We start from the raw sequence: 17123 nt of genomic DNA, 5'->3' as shown, positions 1-17123 counted from the left end.
AGCCAAGGCAGATACAAGACAGACAAGAAAGATACGGGAGCAGCTACAGGTCAGGACTGGCGCTGTGGCAGAGCTCCATACAGGGCCAGGCCTGGGACAGCACAGGCAACTGGAGGGACACTGTAGATAAATCTACCCCATAACCCCACCTAAGCTCATGGTACCAGGAGCTTTGTCTGCTCCACCTCTGCTGTCAGGAGTGTGCCTTAACTGACCCAGCGTCCCCTGCCCGCATTTCCCCCACTCACTTTTATTTTCCTTCATGAAGGTCCACATGTCTCTCTCTTCAGGGCTGTGGGCGAAGGAGCAGTTGCCCACATACTGGCATTTCCTGCCATTTTGTGCATGGATACACAACTGTTAAGAGACAGAGAGCAAAATATAGCATCTGCTCAAACACTCCTTGCTAGAGGGGAAAGCGGGTTCAAAAAAACCGACAAGGGCGTTAAATCGCACACAGGAAAGGTCACAAAACAGGACACATCACACATCGTTAACTCACGCTTCTTTTCCTCAAGCTCTTGAAGACACGAAAGGTAAGATTTCCCTACAAACCCGCAGGCAGCTCAGTTCAGCACCTGCCTTCTCTCTCCCATTCCCATATGCAACTGGTCGAGGGGTGAGGCAGCAGGGAGCAGCCTGGGCTGACCCAACAGTGTCTCCTGCTGGTCACACTGCTGGTCCCCAAAGGTGACGCATTCTCCAGCCAAAGAGTGGCCTTAGGGGCAACCTGCCTCTATTCCATGACCCCCGACTCACCTGCTGGCCTCATCTCCTACTGGCACAGCCATAAATAACTTGCCCCCCCCTCCCCCAGCTTCTAGCAACAGGCCCGCAACTGGAGAGCGCCCAAGACCTCACAGATGGCCTTGCAGCTGCCCACGGATTAAGGGGCAGCAGATCCCATGAGGCAGGAGGGAGAGGAGCTTTCTAATTCAGGGATAAGAGAGGGAGAGAGAGATTATCAATTGCCATACTCCGGGCTGGGGATGGAGGTTGGATATCTGTAGTTTTCCTCACAACACGTGGCTTTCTAGCTGAGTTCCTACTTTTGCTTTCAAAACACATCTTGGGCAAGTTTCACAACAGACAGCAGTCCAGCCACAGCAAAGGCAGGGACAGGCTTCTCCCAAGTACTCCTTCTCACCCACATGGAGAAACCCTGACCTAAGGGGAGACTTAAATCTCATCTCCAAACCCTGTGCCAGCCAGTTCTTGAGACGGCGACTGCATTAACAGCAGCGTTAGAAACTTGCATACGTGTGTAACAGAGTGGTTTAAATGAGTGCCTCTCCTTTTTCTGCTCCACCCTTTTGCTGGACGTGTCTGAGATCTCTCTGCTTTCAGTTTGTGCTGCCCTCCCACCTCATCCAACACGTGACTGCTTCCCTGCCAGGTCTACAAGGGACCAGGCCTCAAAGCACTGCACAAACCGGGAGGGAAGGGGAAGGGGCACCTGGCTGAGCCAGTTGTGGGGCTTACATCATATTGCTGTGGGAAGTTGCGGATGGAAGGCAGTGGTCGGACAGACACCCACTTCTTCTTTGCTTTGGACATCACCAGCAGAACACGACGTTCCTTTGTCCAACTAAGGAAGAGAGAATAAATCAACAGAGGCAAAAGGAAGAACAGAACGAGGTTTTGTTTTCCTCAGAAACCCTCGAATATTGAGAGATGACCAGACCCTACAGTCCAGCTCATCCCTGCCACTATCTGGCTGCTCCTAGATATGCGCATCTGTGGCAGAGAAGCCAGAAGAAGGGTGTTTAGGAGGATTTCTCCCTGTACTTTTTACATGTTTCCTGGGATATATCTTTCCGTAAAGCCACAAAAGTCTCCCCCACGTCTTGCGTGGCATCACCATGGATTACTAAACGTCTGTGTTCCACCCTTTGACACAGCCAATTCTTGTGCAATCAGATCCATGAAAAACATTTGGGAATATTTTCTGCTTGAAAGGTGCAGTGTAAATGCAAGTCATTACAAGCACTGTCTTACAAACAGGTGCCAGTAAGTACTAAGTCTCCTGCAGCACCAGGAGGTACCCTGAGCAAAAGCCCCAGCTCTGTTCAGCAGCTGCACAGAGGTGTTATCCTCCCATTCCAGGAAGCGATCCTCTCCTGCTCGCTTCCTCCAGCGATGCTGCTTCTGTGTCTTTTTCATCAAAGGTCTTATATTTGCAATAGGATGCTGGACTGCGCCTTTGTGGCTTGCGTTTTGGGAACTGACGCCCTATAAACCGCTCCATCCTATGCTGCTAGGTCGCCTGAGTGAGAGGGGCCACAGTTTTCCATATCCCAGTGGCTCCCTCCTCCCTGATACTCCCTTTCTATCAAAACAAACGTCCTTATGGGCCCCAAGAAACTTGGAGTTGCAAACGGACAACAAGCAGAGCAACAAAAACCATGAAAGGGCCAAGGAAACTAATTTAAAAGGAAGCAGAACACCTTGAATCATTGCTAATAGTGACATGGCAGGCATCTTCAAACAGCACGGAGTACGAACAAGTGCAGAGGAGAGCTATCTTAGTGACCTTCTTAAGGAGAAATAATAACAACTGGAGAAAAGGGAATTGCAAAAACTGGACTGCAAGCACCAGGATTATGAGCCTGGCTGTGATGCACCAAGCACAGTGCTGGCTGCAAGTCCTAACAGTAGCGAAGAGAGCTGGAAACTGGAAAACAGTTACCTGCAAAGCTCGCTATAAAACACCCCGAGGAGCAAGAGGCTGCTAGGAAGCCTCATAGCCTCTTCCAACAAAGCCAAATGAAGCCCTTGAGAAGGTAAGAGGAGAAATTCTTGCCCTTCAGGAGGGGTGGGGGAAAGAGAAGGTTGCATTGCTCACCAGTGGCGGGCTTTGGCGCTACAGTACTTGAGGTCTTTATCTGGCTCCACCAGCTGCCCGTTCCTCCAGCACTGGCCACACACAAATTTCATCTGGAGGTCAAAGGTGCTCGATGTGGGAGCGCGGGGAGAAGCCTGGGGAAGAGAACAAGCACCTCAGGCAAACAGAGCCGAACGCACCTCCCTTAAAATGCCGCGGAGGCGCTGGCAGCTCCCTGCATGCCCGCGTGCCAGTGACAAGCTGGATTAAATCAGAGACCGCCCGACTCTCCTCTGCCAGTGTTAGCTGGTGGCCTGTCGAGATACCAGACAGGAGCAAAACCACTGCTTGCTTCAGCACGATTCCCTGGGTTTTGACGTCTGGCCAAGAGCGCAGCCAGCCTGGCAGCTGCCAGCGCTGACCAGGCCTGGCTGCCAAACCCCTGCAGCGTATCGCCATGTACAGACAAGCTCTGCGGGACCTGCCCCAGCACTTAATCCCCACTTCCCCGCAGGGAAGGCAATCCGTGTGTCCCTTGCTATCCACGGAGGGAGCTCGGTCGTGCAGCTGGAGGAGCCCCTGGGGGGAAGCCAGAGCGTGACACAAGACAGGACCTGCTTTTGGACCAAGAGGCTCGTGTTACATCCAGCATTTGACATACTGAAGGCAGAGCTAGATCCTCTTGTTAATACCCTTCAAAGCAACTTCTGGGCAGGTTTCCATCCCTCACAGTTCCTTTGCTGTGGGTTTCGCACGCAGTTAATCGCGATCTCTGGACAGAGGTACAACCATTAACACACATACTTCATATCTTCTCAGCCACTTCACTTCATTGGCCTCCTACCCGTCACTGTGAGACAGCTGCTTTGGGATTATGACCAACAGGCTGTCGGGGGAAAAATGGAGCGAATCCCATATCACCATTGCCTCGTATTTTCTGAGCAAATCTCTAAAAAGTCATTTAAATTTTATACCACCACTGGAAGACGTGAGGCTGGTGTCTCCAGCTCATTTCCAAACCAAAGAGCAAACCTGACTGCACGCCAGTAGCTCCGGGCACGGGCACAAGTGAGGGTACAAGCAAGAACCTCCAACAACAAAGGTCACATACCAGTAGGCAGCTCACTGCCTGCTCACCTCACAAGCAGCCCCCGCAGCCTTGCCTTCTAACCCTGAGCATCTCACAAGGAGCAGACAGGCAGGCAACGTCCCTGAGGAGCCAGCAATAGCGGGAGCGTGGATCCTATGTGCATCACCTCTCAACGGGAAAATAGCAAGCACAGGATGGTGCGGAATCAAAGCATCTCCCAGGAACACTACGTAAACTATTGACTACCGCTCTGCACCCTCCAGACCCAGTCTTTTGAAGCAGATCTGACAGGCAAAGGTCCTCCAGCACTGAAAAGCTAACGAGAGAGCTGACCTTTGTCTGTGCTGACTACAAGAGGCTCTCACTGCTGCAGATGTCCCAGAAAAAGGACCCTCCTGGAGAACCACCATCTCTCTTGAAAAGCGGCGGTGTTTCTGGCCTGCTTGCCTGCACGGCAGCCTTTCTGGCGGCATCGGGCACGTGACCTTTTCATCTGTCAGCTTTCACAAACGCCGGTGACCACCAACTCACGTCAAAGTGGCCTGCTGTGGAATGAGCAGGGCTGAGACCCGGGATATCACAGAAGGCAATATTGTACCTCTCTCTCAAATGTGGCCTTTGATCAGTAGTTTTAATCTCCACTTGGTGTCCAAAGAGAATTACTTTACAGCTTGCCGATGACCCACCAAAACTACAGAGCTGAAGTAACAAATTAGCACCGAGGGAACGCTCCCTTTTACCAGCCCAGCGCTATCTACCATATAACCCACCAGGAGACAGATTCCACAGCACGGTCAGGAAGCTTGGCTCAAATCTACTGACCCAACAAAAAGAAAAACCAAGTGGTTCCAGAAGGCACAACACATCAGAAATAGAGAACGTGTTTCTCAGGTAATTCTGGTGCTCTGGGCCGCTTTTTCAGAAATTCTTGACAAAAAGAAGTCCCATGCCTTTCTTCACGAGAATCACGCAAACTGCTGGCCAATCCAGCGGGCATGTGCGCTCCCAGGGGATTAGGAGGAAAGCGAAAATCAAAGCTGCTGGTGTTGTTGCTACATGACTGTATTTGTAAAGGCAAGACACATACCTGGCAGGCTGCTGATAACCAACAGTGTGGAAATTAGTATCACATGAGGCTCTAGCAGACCAAGCCAGGCAAAAGTGCCTTCGGCTGTGGCACCACCCCTTGTTACGAAGCCAGACAATATAGAGTTAGCTGTGCACCATGGCAACCAAATAAATAAAAGTCTTTGGCACGACAGCTCCCCTCTTCAGGCTTTGCAGAAAGCAAAGCCCCAGCACGGCCACTCATGTCTCCCAACTTCAGGAACTCCTTTCGGTCATACTGGAATGCTCTCTGGAGGATCCATGTGCCCCCTTGGGGGATTATTCAGGGGGTCTGGGTTACTCAGCCACCTGAGTGAGCTGTACTTAGGTACAAGTACTCCTCATGAGAGAGGGAGGGATGTTCCTTTCCTCTCCCTAAGCTGCTAATTCTGAGGGCAGTTTTTATGGTGGTTCTGCAGCTGGCTAGTGGGGTAAAACAGAACAGCCCCCAAGAAACAGAAGAACGGAGGGCTAAACCCCTTAGTTCCCAAGGATGCAGTGGGAGCTGAGGACACCCAACTACCTACAGCTATCGCTCCTGATGACTACCTCTTCCATCTGCAGCCACAGGGTTTACTCCTACGTCAGCCTGTGTGGGATCAAACACGTGGGACCAAGTACCAGATCCCTGGCAGGTGTTGAGCAAGTGGTGTATCGTCATCTTCCAGTTCTTGCTAAGTCTCCTGACCTGCGTCACCATGGCTGCCAGGCGTCCGTGTGCTGCCTGCTTCTCTTCTCCACAACTGGCTGGCCCCAGCCGCTACGTGAGTCCAGCTGGCAGCTGGGACAAAACTGCAGCAAAGTCCCTGGGAACAACTTTGCTTCCGCTGACCAGAGGGCGCCGGGGCAAGCGTAGATCACCCTGGGCGGTGAGAAGGACAGTTCTGCTTTTACAGCACTCCTGGGAAGTTGTCTTTGCCAGGCAGCCAACTTCGAAAGCTGGGAGGACGCTAAGAAAACTCTGAGTCACGATAGCCTGCTTGGACTGAAGAGCATAATGGCAAAAGTAAACAGCTCTCAACAGATCCATTAGTCCTGCCCCCAGGGTCTTCAGCAGCAAGCCCACGTCTCATCCCAGAGCACAGCTCTCTGTCTGAACACATGCTGATGCCAAAGCCATGGTTTTCTACTGCAAACAGATACATCTGACTGACTTGACTGCCTCCCTGCCCAGTGCCAGGCTGCCAACCCCTAAAGACCACGGATGGTGCCGCTGGTAGGCACTTTCTGACTGGACCAACAAGGCTCCTGCTTTGCCTCTGCACAAACCGAGGCCCTGGGAGGGCTGAGGTGCAAACCAGCTTTACGCCAGGCATTTCTGGGGTGCTAACAGACTTTGCCATTGGCCACCAGTCCCAAACATTGCCCAACAGACCCTGAAATTAAAGCTCTCTGCCCTTCTCCTGATGGCTGACGTAGCAGACACTGGCATTTTTCTTCCTCAACCTCTGTCCCCTGCAAGCTGTAACAGCTGGAAATGAAACCCTCGCTCAGCATCCAGATCCCACGTGTTTCCGTGGACATCTCAGACCATGCCTGACAAACAGCTCAGTCTTCTAACGGCAGCACCTCCAGGCAAAGGCGAACTCAAAGCTGCAAGGCTCACAAGCCATCCATCTATCCTGTTTTATCCCCACATTATGCACGGAGAACGACAAGACAGAGCTTTCTGGAAAACACAGGCAGATCCACTGCAGGCAGGACAGAACCAGTCACGACTTCAATCTCCATGGGGAAGGGACTGCTGATATAAATCCAACCACTGTCACAAACTGCTGCAGATTCACAGTTAGCTTCCTCCCCTGCAGAGATGCAGGTAGCTGTCTCTGCCCCCGTGCCAGGCTAGAAGGAGAGCCTAGCCAGCTCTGTCTGAAGGGACCATCCAGATCATCTGGGCTCACTTCTCATGCAACACAGGCTATAAAAACTTGTCCCATACCTTCAGGACCAAACCTATAGCTTCCTGAGAGGTTAGAACAAACTGCTCAGACAACTCTGACAGCTTTGGGAACTAGACGCCTTGGTTACTCTGGACCGTTCCTTCCCATTCCTCAGTCAGCACCCTCTCCTCCAACCACTTCTGCCCACAACAGCAGAACGTGCACGTATGTTGCTGAGCATTTCCTCCAAGATGACTCCACCTCATGCACCATAACCAGTAGATTGCTGGACACAGCCCACTGACAGCATCAGTGCAAGTCACCCGAGTCTTTCCTGGTGGGCTAACCCAAGGTGATCACACCTGCTTTTCCCAGCATCAGCACCCTACTGCCTCCAGGATACTGCCTTACTGTTGGAGAAAGGGCACTTCACCTTCGTTTGGGAGCTCTCACCCAGGAGACCTCAACCTCAGCAACACCTGCGCTGCCAGTTTCACCCACTCCGGTGTTCAGAGTAGTCCCACGGGTCATGAGTCACTTCCTGAGTCCTCCAAACTTGCCATATCATCTGTCGGTCACTAAAGGGCAGCAGGACCCCTTTGATCCCTACCCTGTGTGGCCAGGATCCCCCAGGTCTCCTGGTTTCACTAGCAAGGTGTCGCTGGAAGCACCGTTCTCCGTGCATTGCCCTCCCTGCTCTGGAGGCTTCTCCCCACCACTGAACTGAGCAGATAAAACGCTGCAAAACGAGGTGCAAAGATCGTCACTAGCACTGCTAACAGGAAAGCTCTCAGCTGCCCTCCTCCTCAGTGGCCAGCCTGGTCTGCCTGGGAGCTGTGAGGCACAGCAGTGGAAGGAAAAGAGAAAACGTGCTGGAGCAGCTAGAAGCAAAACCAGGCTGCGAGCCCGAGATGCACCTTACCATGCTGTTGGCTGGTTTGCTGGCATGTGCCTCCATCTGTTGCCAGTACTTCTTGGATTCCTGCACAATATCTTCGTGGGTCATTCCTGGGAACAAGAAGGAGGAGACAGGACTGAGCTACAGCTCTTCAACCAACAGAAGAGAGGGAGGGAGGGAGGGTTTGCAGCTATTCCCACATTGTGGCTCAGGAATCCCCGTGTGACTGACAGTCCCACCAGGAACATCAGAACATGGGTTGTGAGGGAACCCAACACCACCACCGAACCTCTTCAGGCACAGGCTAGGGAAGGAACTCTCTCCAGCGCTCCTGCTCAAGCCAGACGAAAGGGGAAGAGTTTGGTCTCCTGGGCTCATTCAGACCTGGTCTTCTGCTGAGGATGTGCGCAAAGGACCCTGATGCTGACTCCAAGACTGACGCTGATTCCTGACCAGGTATTGAGACCTAAACCAAGGCTCTCCCCCAACACCTTATCACTGATCCTACTCAAGGCTCTGAAGACAATGCTTAGTTTGAGTTTTGCCACTAGCCTGGAAGATTTGAGATATCTCACTGTCTCAGACATCTAGCATCTCCCAAAACCCAGAAGCCTCACCTAATCCCTGCTGTTACACACTTCAAGCTGTTGGAGGTGCTCATCAATCAACAGATGAAAAAGAAAGTTGCATTTCAACACAAACACCAAGTCCACCCAAGGCAGCAAGACCAGAAGTGCTACACCAACCAAAGAACAGCTGCTTCTATGTAACCAGCGAAGAAAGATCTGCAAGGTTTCAGGAATCAGAAACACATCAGTCAGTGAGAAAAAAGGTTGGTCAGAGCTTATCTAAGGAATTATCTCCTGACCAACTCAAGAGGTGAAGGAACAGCCCCTGCCAGCACCAACCAGCCAGATGGCTGCTGCAATTCTCAGAGTACTAGATGTCAAGAGAAAAGTATGTAAGAGTAGGAATTGGTCAGTGTGAGGACTGACTCTGTTAGAGACAAGCCAAGGTTTTTTAAAGTGCTATAAAGCCCTGAGATACCTGCCAAAACAAACTGAAGAAGTATCTTACAACTGCCAGTTGACGGGAACAAGTGGGGTGCTGAGGATGGCCTTGGTGCAGCATCCCCAGCACAGAGAGGTTGCAAAATTCCTTGTTTTGCTTTTGCCAATGGCCTTTATTATTGAAGTGTGGTGTTCCCCAGGCATGCCGCATCTCTGATCTGGGAGCCAGCACGTTCCAGAACATAAGGGCCAGCAAACACAAGTTTTCCTCTCAGCTTCAGCTACGTGCAACTTCAGTAAGCCACAGCATTCCTGACCTCAGTTTCCCCATTTGTGATTTCAGCTGTCCAAGTACCTGCCAGACAACAATACTGCTGTTTGTACAGGGCTTGGACAGGATGAAAAGAATTTCTTCAAGAAGTTTTGCTTAGATTTCCAAAATGGCAGCTGCTGCCTAGCCGGTACTCCCAACTCAGAGCTCTTTGCAGATTTTCTTCTTCTTGACCATTAATCCCAGAGGACACTGTGCAGAGTTAGGAAAACTGCAATTCCCTCTCCCATGTCCAAGTATTCCAGGGCTGGACACAGCCCTGATCCATTCTTTGGAGACAAACCTTAAAAAGCTGGGAAAACCACAGCAGAGAGTTAATCCACTGCACTGGATGTGGCAGAGAAAGGGCCAAAGCAATCTCCATCTTCGCCATTCTGCACACCTGCACTGTGAGACTGGGCATGCAGAGAGCATACACAGCTCTTATCAGAAGACTGAATTTCAAACGAAGTCCTTAGCAAGCGACTGCCTTCTCCCACTCCCAGAAATCTGAACTAACTCAATAATATGGTCTAGAAATGTAGTGGTCAGAAGAAAGCCCTCCCAGATACGAAAGGATGTTTTCCGATATGCCAGCTCTACAAAGCATGAACTGTCCCAAACAGACACTCTGGGAAGCAAAGGCCGATATGCTGATCACTTTTAACACTTCAGCATCTTTTGCAACATCACTAGTGAGGACAAAGACCCTGTGATTTCCAACGATGGAAGAAGATAGCAAGATGTCTGTGAATAGCCACGGTGAGGAAGGAAACCGTCCTGCTCGCCCCCGTTTTCAGATCATGGGAACCTTCATCCTGCTAGTACAATCCTTTATCCCCATGAGCAAAGCCACATGCTCTGTAAAAGCTCAAATGGCTGTGAAATGCAACAGCCCACTGGTTTCAAATGCAAGCTACTATGAATGATGGATGCCCCCTTCCTATTTTTGCAGAGCAGATGGTACCCAAATCAAACTCTCTACTCCAAAGCTAAAGCCTTCCCAGAGACTGGTCACAGCTACCTTTCATCTCTGTTGCCTTAACAAGGGCTACACTTAAGAGAGGTAATAATCTATCACTCCAGGTAAGAAAGCTCAAAAGGAGAACAGGCTCATATATACAACAGCCTTGCAGAAAAATCAAAAAGATGATGGCTCTCCCATTGTTGGAAAAGATGGGAATAAGCAGAAGATGTACCGACCACTTTTGCAGCTAAACTCATGGCTTGTTTCAGCTCCTAGTTTTCCCTTTGGAAGTCAGTCCTTCAAGGAAAGAAGGCATGAAGCAAAAATCAATTACCCATTTCATCTACAGGCAGAAAAGGAAGGAAGAAGGAGAGAAAAGAAAAGAAACTTTTTCTAGGTATAAAAAAAAAAACCAAAAACATAGAGTGGGGAAAAGAGCAAGCTGCTTGAATACTAGAGTGCCCAGAGTACTACAGGCAGTATCATTAACATTTAGGGCAGCAATCCTTGCCTATGGCTCACAAGCAACATGTTGTCTTAGAAACTCCAGTGCTGTAATTTTTTGATTTCCTGTGGCCACAAGTGAGTGAGGCCAACTGAAAAGAATACAGATGGCATCTGCCATCTTGTTCATCCCTGTCCCTCGTGAGCCAAGCCAAGCCAAGGCTCAGGACTGCATGAGCTACAGTGACAGGCACTTGAACAGTAAATTAAATTAGTTGCTCCCAAGTACATCAAAGAATGGTAAGAAAAATCTAAACCATATTTTCTCTCTGAAGTACTCCCATTAACCAGGCTGGGTCCTGCACTAAACAAGACCCCATGGTGAAAAAACATCCAGGCAACATTTTGGGTGGACCCCCATCCACTCAGTTAACAGGAGAGCAGCAAGACAAACCCCCCAGCACTGTCAGAGGGAGAAAGGAGTGCGAGGGCCAGATGTGGCAGTGTTGTTGTATGAGTGACCTGAATATAATCCCTGTAATAGCCTCTTCAGAGGCACACCATCAAAGCCTTTTTGGAAAACACCAAGTATCTTGTCATTCTCCACTCTTGGTGAATTTGTTCAGAGAAACTGAAGACTCACAGCCTTTCTTTTTATAACTGCTTTGTCACCTGTGCGTGCTGCTATTCTCACTGCATCAGATGTTCATTCAGGGACCCAATTGCTATTTAGGGTCTTCCACAGGATTTAAGCACCAAAACACCTCCGGGGATTCAGCCCTACCTAACAATTATTTCAACTTATGCAGCTGCTCCCAAAGGAAAAGCTTCCTGGTCTGCAATTTACAGGAGCACCTGTAAAGGGACAAGATCCGAATCACCTCACAGAACACCTTGGCACTATTTTCTGTGTCTCTGAGGAGAGAGATCAAGTGAGCACCAACTTCTCAGCACTCCCAAATCACCCCCTTTCCCTCCCAACTGGCCGCAGGCACGTGCTGGAGGAAACTCAGGTGCATGCATCGCCAGCTCTGCACCAAGCCACACTCACCTGAATATTGCTGCAGCAGCCAGACCTTGAGCTCGATGAAACTATGAGCAAAGTGGCAGCTGTCCTCGCGCAGGCAGCCGTAACGCACCTCGTGCCGGCACACGTCAAACTGAAAGTGTTCCTGGAACTGGCGGATCTTGGAGTATTTCAGGGAGGTGGAACGCACAATGTGGACCAGACACCTGCAGCCAGGCCAGGGAAATTTTAATCACTGGAGGACCAAATCTTCAGCCCTCCTCCTTATGTCTGATTTTCACACAATTGACTGGGAAGGCAGATGATCAACTCTGAGAGAGGCAAACTCCCGTTGGGAAAACCAACCACCCGTCCTCCCACTCTGTATAAAATCTAGGTAGATATTTGCAGTCTCTTCAGCCCATGGGTGATGCCCTGCTCAAGATCAGAGATCAGACAGAGTTTAAAACATGCAGCAAATATAACAGCTCCTCTGGCTCAGCAACTCTCCAAGTCTCAGGCTGCCAAGAGCCAGAAGGGGTTGTATTACTGTGTACTTGACATGTTTCTTACACTTGTTTTCCTAAACATTCATTATCAGCCAGTCAGAGGCAGGATCCCGAGCTAAAGGATCTTTGGATTGACCTTTACATAAAGGCCAAACTCAAAGGCAAATTAAGTCAATGGAAAACTTAAGGTGATTCCAAAAGGGCTTTGCTTGTGCCTGAAATCTCTCAGCACCAGAAGCAAACACACAGGGAGAAGCGTACAGCACTACTGATCATGTCTTTAAGCTACCCTATGATTGGAACCCACGGGAGGGAGGGAGAGAGGAAGGGAGAGAGGGAGAGAGAGAGGGAGAGGGAGGGAGAGAGAGAGAGAGAGAAAGAGAGAGAGAGAGAAAGAGAGAGAGAAAGAGAGAGAAAGAGAGAAAGAGAGAGACCAGGGGCTTGGAGTTAAACTGGCTGGACGTGTGAGAGATTGCTCCTATCAGCACAACCAACATTCACTCACTTGTTGTCATGGAAACTGTGTTTGGCAGAAAGGTTGGAGCAGACAGCTGGTGTGTCCTTGGTCCCTTTGCTGATAATACGGGGTTTGCTGTCAAAGCAAATCTGAGAAGAGAAGAATTAGCATGCTGGGAAAATCTTAGAAGTGAACCAGAGCCATTTTTTTTGGAAGGGGAAGAAGAAGCAGAGCCAGCCTATTCTAATGTTCAAAGTTAGAACAAGCCTGGTGAAAACCTTGTGGTAGGGCTTTAAAATAAAGTAAGTGAACTTTTGGAAAGGCTTCAGGACAACATTTTTGGCTCATTCTCAACAGTATTTTCCACTGCGGTTGGAAAAATTTTGGTCAGAGCCACATATTCTTTCCCAGTTGGACAACAGAGCAAGAACAAGGGGGAAACGATGGGGAAAAATAACAAAAAAAGCCAGCTCACAGCTAAGAACATCTCCCTTCACATATAACACTGCCAACTTGGGGAACTCTCCGCTGCACTGCGTCAAGAGGACAAGAGCTAATCCTTAAGTGACTGAGTCAGTGCTTCAGCACAGGCAGCAGGCGGGAAGCTGCTTCGTTATGGGATTGTGATTTTTAAAGCAGCTGGAGCCAAATTACACTTCAAAACAACACCTCTAGGCAGAAGAAGAGGAGCGTGGTCCCCTGTGGCTGTGTGCACCTCGTGCAGCTGGAGGAGTGAGGAGAACTACCTCGCCTTCCTCCTACGTGGCTGCATCCATTGCTCGCTGTCCTTCTGGGCACAGGGCACCGGCTGGGGCACATCAATGTCCCAGCAGAGGCACATGGAGGAGATGCTGAAGGCACCCACTCCCCCCCCCCCGAGTCCTGTACCTCACAGAGGAAGGTGAAGATGCCCTGATGTTCCTTCAGGAGCTTGGCAATGGTGAGGCTGCTCTGCTTGATGCCACCTAACGGGTCAAAGAGGAGGTCGCGGTTGAGGGTCCCCTTCCTCTCCTCAGTCCACACGTCGATCTCTTCCTGGTGGTACGCGAAGGTGCAGTTATCCCCGTACTTACAGTCCTGCTTGTTAAGCATATCTACAAAGCAACAAACAGCACACACCACCACACAGGGAGGGCGGCCCAGTCAGAAACTAAGCTCTCTTTCGTCTCCTCCCACTGCCCACACCTCACAAGGAGCTGAAAGCAAGAAAACACAGAGTTAAAGAAAAAGAAGAGACATCTCCCCCCAGCTTTGAGTACACCAGGGCACTCAGTGAAGTTAATGCAAACTACTAAGTGGTGACATCCTCAGGTAGATGCCATCTGTTGGGGAAACTGTTTCAGTACAGAGGCCTGCTTTAATGCAGTGCTCAGCCAGGGACAGGCTGCAACTTAACCGCCCCCTTTTAAAGCCAATCCAGATTAAGTTCTCCTAGCAGCTCAGCACTAAGCTGGGACCGTTACCTTGGCTATTCCTCCCTCCCCACCTCAGCAGGTGCTTTGTAGTGACACTGCCTCAGGGACCTGTCCGGTCATGTTGCACGTACAGACCACGGGATGGGCTGGAGCAAAGGAGCAGGCATTGAGAGCTTTACCCCAGGCAGAGCCACAGACCTGCTGCGTGGCTGCTGGGTGGAGCGGGACTAACGCAGGCATGCGTACAGCAGGCAGGTTCTCAGCAAAGCCCTTATCAACAGCGCAGCGCCAAGCCTTGACTATGGTTGTACTGGGCTTCACAGCCCATGGGCTGCTGATGGGACAGGAAGACCCCAAAGACAGGAAGCAAGACCAGTAGAAGACCTCTCCCAGCCGCCCCGGCACACAACTTACAACCCCTTCCCAGCCACCCGCAGCCCTATCCCCTCCAGATCACCTTTGCACAGGTAATACGATCCTACAAAGTTGGTTTTCGTTGGGCGAGGACGGATCCTCTTCCAGGTCTTGTCTTCCGAGTTCTTCAGCCTGCCCAGCAGGATATCTCGCTTGCACTTGTGCTCCAAGCCTTCCCGATAGGTGTAATCACCAGCCTTGGGCCCTGCAGCAGAGAAGAGCCCCATCAGCCGGGGGAAAGGCAAACCCTAGCGTGAGCCAACGCTCCAGGTGGCAGAACAAACGCATCACCTGTTTTGGGGTAGCAGATGTGACAGGCCTGTTTGAAGACATGAGTGGATGCCAGGGGGTTCTTCACCAGCAGGGCTGTGTTGGGCATTACTGGTTCTGGCTGGGGCAGCAGGTGCTCGGTGACTTTGGGCACAGCTGGGTGACTCACTCCACCAAGGCTGACCTGCACAAAACCACACACACATCACTTCTGAGCTCTGCAACCACGCGGGTCAGAAAACTCCATAACCCCACATCCCGCTCCAGTCTCCCCCAAAACTTCCTCATTTTCTCCCTCATCAAAACATTCCAATCTGAAATGACATTTCAAAAAAAGTTGCATGCATCTTTAAAAAAAATAACCAAGTGTTGTATGTTCACTTCAAGGACAGGTCTCCTTCACTCTTGGTAAGGAGACACCAATTTTCTATCATGAGACACAGAACAAAGTGCCCCCCTCACTCCTTCCCGTTCCTTCCATCACCACCAACTCTCAAATCAACTCCGCTGCTACCTGGGAGGACAAACAACCACTTATCAGTGAGTCTTCAGGCAGCAGATTAATCTGAGGATGGAGACTTTCCGCTGCAGTGACATAACAGGGACAGCAGGACAACAGGAACTTGAGAAGAATAATTTGTGTTCCAAACTTGCTAGCCAGAGGTAACCCTAACCCTTTCCCCAAGACCGGAGACACAGGACAGGAGCAGAACACTATCTGGAAAAGTCTCCTGAGAGGGGCAGAGAGGAGCAAAGAACTTCACTAGTTTTAAGACAAACCTGGCTTACTCTGCCCCACCCTTCAGTGTTATGTGGCTGCTAGATATAGCGGCCACCTTGGATGAAAATGATGGAACAAGTGTCTTCCTACTGACTCTGGGGAAACCTTTACCTGCCTTGCCAAAAAGCTGGGGAGAACGCTGACTGGGGCAGGTGAAGAAGAGGGGCCCAAATTACCTACATCACCCAAGTCACTACTACCTTGGCTCCAGAGCACCTTGGGACATCAGCATGGGGGAGCGGCTCACTCACCACGGGGGATGGTTTTTGGCTGCCAGGTGGGTGTCGCAGTTCCTGAGGGCTGGTTTCTTCTGGGCAAAAGAAGGGGGAAAAACACAAAACAAAACAATCATTTCACGTTCAGAGGTGGTTCTGCTCACAAAAAGACAAACAAGTGCTCGTGAAATCCATTTGCTTTATTTATTTCATAACATTTTAGTACTTTTTATCTAAACCACCCATCTAAGTCTTAGGAAAACTCAAGGAAAGGCCTTCTTGTCCCCAAAACCACACTGAACCCATGGATGCCACTGAGTTCTGGCATTCCCAAGGTGGCAGCTCAGAGGCAGCTGAATGCTGAGGTGAATCTGAGTGTTGAAGTGCTGACTGGTCAGTCTCTGCTCTTCTCAAAATATTTTTGCTGCCTACATACTGCAATACAGGGGACAACCTGTCCAAGAAGAAGCCTGCCTTCACTCATGAGACATGTGGGAACCTGCTTTTTGCACAACTTCAACAATTTGGCTGCCTGTGACACAAGAGTTCAGTGCCCGATGCCCCAGGATGCTTACTGCCCTGAATTCAGATCAGAGCGACCCACCTTGGCCTTTACCATTTTGCCCAGTGCCACAAGGTCCTATCTCATTTAAAACAGTCACCAGGATGTTATTCATTTGGTACAAAATGTCGAACAGACACTGGGGAAGATGGAGGAATCACTTCATAGTCTAGCAGATTGTGCCAAGGGAGGCATCCTGGGTACCAAGCCACGATTAGGCCTCATTGCTCCTCATCACACACCTTCATGTTCCTTTCCCCCTGAGATTTCACACCATGCACATACTAGTTATCTGGGATTACACACCTACAGCCCTTCTTATTACTCATGAGCAAGACATATTCAGCTGCTCTGCCCAGGACAACTCTCTGCCCTCCCCAACATTTGTATTCCTGTTCCGAGCGGGGAGAGCTATCCGACAGACCTCTTCAGCACTGAAGGAAACAGCCTTGGCACGCTTTCCCAGGTAAAACAGCACGAAACCCCGCCAGCCCCACACCTACCAATGGCAAAGGAATCCAAGGCATCCAGTGACCCTCTGCTTGTCCCAAAGGAGTCCAGGGCATCGAGCCGCGAGTCTGTGTAGGGGAGCAGATCCAGGGAATCCAACGAATCCAGGGTGGAGCCACCACTTCCCCCCGGCGGGGGCTCGAAGGCGTCCAGGACAGAGGAGGAGGAGAGCTGCTTGGTGGGATCCATCACCAGGCCGAAGGAGGCAGGCGGCAGCGGGGTGGAGACGGGGATGCTGGCCGTCACGACCGGGGGCAGCAGCGGAGTTCCCCCCGGGAACACGGGGATCAGCTGGGGCATCTCCGTTGGCAGGTTGGTGGGAATGGTGCCCTGGACCAGAGACTTTGGGGAGTTGGGCAAGAGGAAGAGAAGCAGCACGTTAGAAACAAGGAGCAGGGAGTGAGTGAATGCAAACTGAGCAACAGGCTTCCAGTCAAGTGCGTGCTGTGTTATC

The 17123-nt window shown here is 50.7% G+C and overlaps 1 protein-coding gene across 10 annotated transcripts in view; it reads right to left on the bottom strand.

Moving 5' to 3' along the window:
• Nucleotides 1–17123, bottom strand: part of ZC3H7B (zinc finger CCCH-type containing 7B) — a 45328-nt gene that overhangs the window by 7671 nt on the left and 20534 nt on the right. For 3 of the 10 annotated variants that reach the window (XM_035543907.2, XM_035543898.2, XM_035543899.2), the window contains exons 10-20: nt 16663–17011; nt 15580–15692; nt 14623–14785; nt 14375–14536; nt 13391–13596; nt 12551–12651; nt 11582–11763; nt 7824–7909; nt 2846–2979; nt 1483–1588; nt 249–357 (exon numbers count right to left, since the gene is read on the bottom strand). In XM_035543907.2, coding sequence (XP_035399800.1) covers nt 249–357; nt 1483–1588; nt 2846–2979; nt 7824–7909; nt 11582–11763; nt 12551–12651; nt 13391–13596; nt 14375–14536; nt 14623–14785; nt 15580–15692; nt 16663–17011 — 1711 coding nt within the window. The remainder of the gene's footprint in view (nt 1–248; nt 358–1482; nt 1589–2845; nt 2980–7823; nt 7910–11581; nt 11764–12550; nt 12652–13390; nt 13597–14374; nt 14537–14622; nt 14786–15579; nt 15693–16662; nt 17012–17123) is intronic. The other 7 variants (XM_035543904.2, XM_035543905.2, XM_035543901.2 and 4 more) reach the window with 5 other exon arrangements.

The sequence above is a fragment of the Cygnus atratus genome, chromosome 1 (assembly GCF_013377495.2).
Source record: "Cygnus atratus isolate AKBS03 ecotype Queensland, Australia chromosome 1, CAtr_DNAZoo_HiC_assembly, whole genome shotgun sequence".
NCBI classification, from domain to species: domain Eukaryota; kingdom Metazoa; phylum Chordata; class Aves; order Anseriformes; family Anatidae; genus Cygnus; species Cygnus atratus.
Note: the sequence above shows the minus strand (reverse complement) of the source record. Positions and strands in the feature narration are given on the sequence as shown.